At 39.6% G+C, this 3628-nt stretch overlaps 1 protein-coding gene across 2 annotated transcripts in view; it reads left to right on the top strand.

Moving 5' to 3' along the window:
- The window catches only part of PRICKLE2 (prickle homolog 2 (Drosophila)), a 159547-nt gene that overhangs the window by 109130 nt on the left and 46789 nt on the right, over positions 1-3628 (top strand). For both annotated transcript variants that reach the window (XM_008587688.1, XM_008587687.1), the window contains exon 5: positions 394-597. In XM_008587688.1, coding sequence (XP_008585910.1) covers positions 394-597 — 204 coding nt within the window. The remainder of the gene's footprint in view (positions 1-393; positions 598-3628) is intronic.

The following is a 3628-nucleotide window of genomic DNA, read 5'->3' as shown; positions in this document are numbered from 1 at the left end:
CCCCCCCCCAGCCTCCTCCTCCTGGTGTTAAACTTGGCTATGCCTCTGCAAGGAGTTTGAAGTAGCTAAAAGGTAATGAGACCTTCACTCTTTGCAAGTTTGCCTCCTGCCTGCAGAGCGCCTGTATGTTATTATGCTAAAAGAGTTTTTCTTTCCTTCCCACCTTTGTGATTTCTTCTTCTCTCAGTGACTTTATCTTCATCTTACTGGCAGGCCATAGGAAAGGAGGACAAGAAAAACCTGCCGTGCCATGTGTGTAAAGCAGGCAGCACAGTGACTAGTTTGAAACTAAGTGCTCAACACCAGCTATTTATTGGCGGTGGTCACTGATCATTTATGCATAGCCCTGAGGTGGGGCTGGTGTTTGTACTGATGTTTCTGTTTGCCTTGCAGTGTGGAGGGCAGATTAACGGTGGGGACATCGCTGTGTTTGCGTCGCGCGCCGGCCACGGTGTTTGCTGGCATCCACCGTGCTTCATCTGCACTGTCTGCAATGAGCTCCTGGTGGATTTGATCTATTTTTACCAAGATGGGAAGATATACTGTGGCAGGCACCACGCAGAGTGCCTGAAGCCGCGCTGTGCAGCCTGCGATGAGGTCAGCAAACTCCATGGTGCTTGCAGCCCTACCCAGCACCCCTCAGTTGCGCCACAGCCAGCACATGGTCCTGTGGCTTCCTGCAGGGAAGAAAACAATAGGCAACTCCACCCTCTCCTACTAACCCTTTCAGGAGAGAAGTCCCATCCATCCCTGGTTGCTAGAATGTCTGGGATGGTGGCCCACTTTACTGAATGTGGTGGTCTTGTAGACTCCTATGGGAAGGCAGTTTCTATAACCAAGGAGATTCCCAAGTGACATACAACTAGCAGTGGGTCAGTTCAGAACTCTTTAAAAAAACACACACACACACACACACACAAAAAGGTATTGTGCAGCTTTAGATTTCAGTCCTAATCCCAGAGAGTAGTCATTAGTAATGGAGTGCCACTCATATCTTAAAACAGTCACATTTGCCAAGAATCACTGGGACAAATTGGTTAAAAAAGAGAAGACAGTGGGTAGCATTATTTGATTTCCCACAATTTACAAAAGTTCTGAATAAGGATTGAGGAGGTCGAGGGATACTCCATTTGCATGCCCTGTGCTCTAAAAGGTATTTGTATTTGCTACCCCGTGTGAGAAGGCAGAACTGGACACAAGGTCCCCGCCTGGTTTCTTCCCCCACCAGCAGCATGCCCAAATATGATCTGTGAGCTGACACAATAGAAAACCTGGGTTAGCGTTAACAGTTGGGAGCAGAAGGATGAATGTTTTAAACCTGACCACTTTTATGGGAATTATTTGAAGGAGGTTTCTGAGCAGAGGTTTCCTCCTGCCCAAAAGAGGTTTTTGGGTCCGTCTGACCCGATAGACAGCAGTGTGGAAGGTAACACATTCCTTTTTCAGCCAGAGTCCACTGTTACATGGGCATTTCTTTCTTACAAATGCCTATGAGGGATTCAGATTTAGCTAATTTGGATTCTACTATCCAGGTAGATGGAAAACTGAATTCAGGGTCAAGTCTGTAATTCTAGGCAGCCACCTTCATGCCTCAGTTTCCACTTCTGGAAATTGGTGCTCATAGTACAGCTTTGTGTTCTCCAAAGGCAAATCGAATGTGATGATTGAAGTGAATGTGCTTTGAAATTTTTGTTTGTTGAGATACAATTTGCACAGCATTAAGGTTCAGCATGTTAGGGTATACAATTTGGTGGGTTTTAGTGTGTTCACAAAGCTGTGCCACCATCACTACTGTCTGATTCCAGAGGATTTTCATTAACCAAAAAGAAACTCTGTATCTATTAGCAGTCACTCCCCTCTTCCCCCTCCTCCCAGTCCCTGGCAACCACTAAGCTTACATGTACATATTCTGGACATTTTATGTGAATGAAATCATATAATCGTACCTTTCAGTGTCTGGCTTCTCTCACTTTCATGTTTTAAAGGTTAATCCACATTGTAGTATGTATAAGTACCTCATTCCTTTTCATGGCTGAATAATATTCAATTGTACATATGTATCACATTTCATTTAGCCCTGTATCAGTTGATGGACATTTGTTTCCACTTTTCAGTAATGTAAACTTCTACCTTAAGAAAACAGAAAAAGAAGAGCAGACTAAACCAAACGTGAATATAAGTAGGAAATAAAGATTTTAATAGAAATATATGAAATAGGGAATAAAAAACAATAGAGAAAATAAACAAAACCAACAGTTGATTCTTTAAAAAGGTCAACAAAATTACTGATTTGTTTTATTTTTAATATAGGTGTTTACAAGTGTAAATTTTCCTCTAAGCACTGCATGAGCCCTGCATCCTATAAATATTGATATGTTGCACTTGGATTTTTATCTCAAAGTACTCTCTAATTTCCCTGTGGTTTTTCTTTTTACTCATTGTTTATTTAGGAGAGAGTAATGTCCACACATTTGTGACTTTTCTAAATTTCCTTCTGTTATTGTGGTCAGAGAACATATTTTCAATGATCTTATCTTTTTAAATATATTAAGACTTATTTTGTGGCCAAAAACAAAAACAAAACCATACAGTATGATCTTAACTATGTGAAAATATTTTCATACAAAAAGACTGTCAGGAAACATTGTGAAATTTTATTTTCTTTGAGTTGTGGGATTATGTATGATTTTTATTCTTCTTTCTACTTTTTTGTATTTTCTCAAAAAGTTTTTTATAGTGAACATGTATTAAATTTATAGCGAATAAAAATGTTATATAAGAAAAAAATAAAAAGAAAGAAGTGTGAAAAAAAACCTCAATGGATGGGCTAAATAGCACAATGGAGATATCATGGAAAAGGATCTGTGAACTTGAGAATAGATCTATAGAAATTACCCAGTCTGAATAATAGAGAGAAAAAGATTAAAAACAACAACAAAAATTAAGGCCTGAGGGACTGTGGGACAAAACCAAAAAGTCTAAATATGTGTCATCAGAGTAGCAGAAGGATGGGAGAAAGAGTGAGTGAGTGTTTATAGTTGGTTTCTAAGATCTGAATGTTTGTGTCCTGCCCAAACTTGTAAGTTGAAATTTTAACCCTCAAGGTGACCATGTTGTTGTTAGGAGGTGGGGCCTTTGGAGGATCATGAGGGCAGAGCCTTCAAGAATGGGATTAGTGTCCTTATAAAAGAGGCCCCAGAGAGGGACCATAAAAGGACATAGCAAAAAGCCACCATCTGTGAAACAGGACAGGTCTTCACCAGACACCAAATCTGCTGGCACTTTGATCTTGGACTTCCTATTCTCTAGAACTGTAAGAAACAAACTTCTGTTGTTTATAAGCTATCCAGTCTATGGCACTTTGTTATAGCAGCCTGAAAGGACTAAGACACAGCTCTATTTATAATACCCCCAAATTGGAAACAGCCCCTTCAATGAGTAAATCAATAAACAAACTGTGGTATATTCATATTATGGAACACAATTCAGCAATAAAAAGGAATGAACTGTTAAATAAATAAGTTGTTTCCATGTTTTAGCTATCATGAATAATGCTGTAATGAACATTCATATACAAGTTTTTGTGTGTACATGTGTTTTTAGTTCTCTTGACTGTATACCTAGGAGT

This window comes from Galeopterus variegatus, unplaced genomic scaffold (genome assembly GCF_000696425.1).
Source record: "Galeopterus variegatus unplaced genomic scaffold, G_variegatus-3.0.2 Scaffold4498, whole genome shotgun sequence".
Taxonomy (NCBI): domain Eukaryota; kingdom Metazoa; phylum Chordata; class Mammalia; order Dermoptera; family Cynocephalidae; genus Galeopterus; species Galeopterus variegatus.
This window is presented reverse-complemented; position numbering and strand designations above follow the sequence as displayed.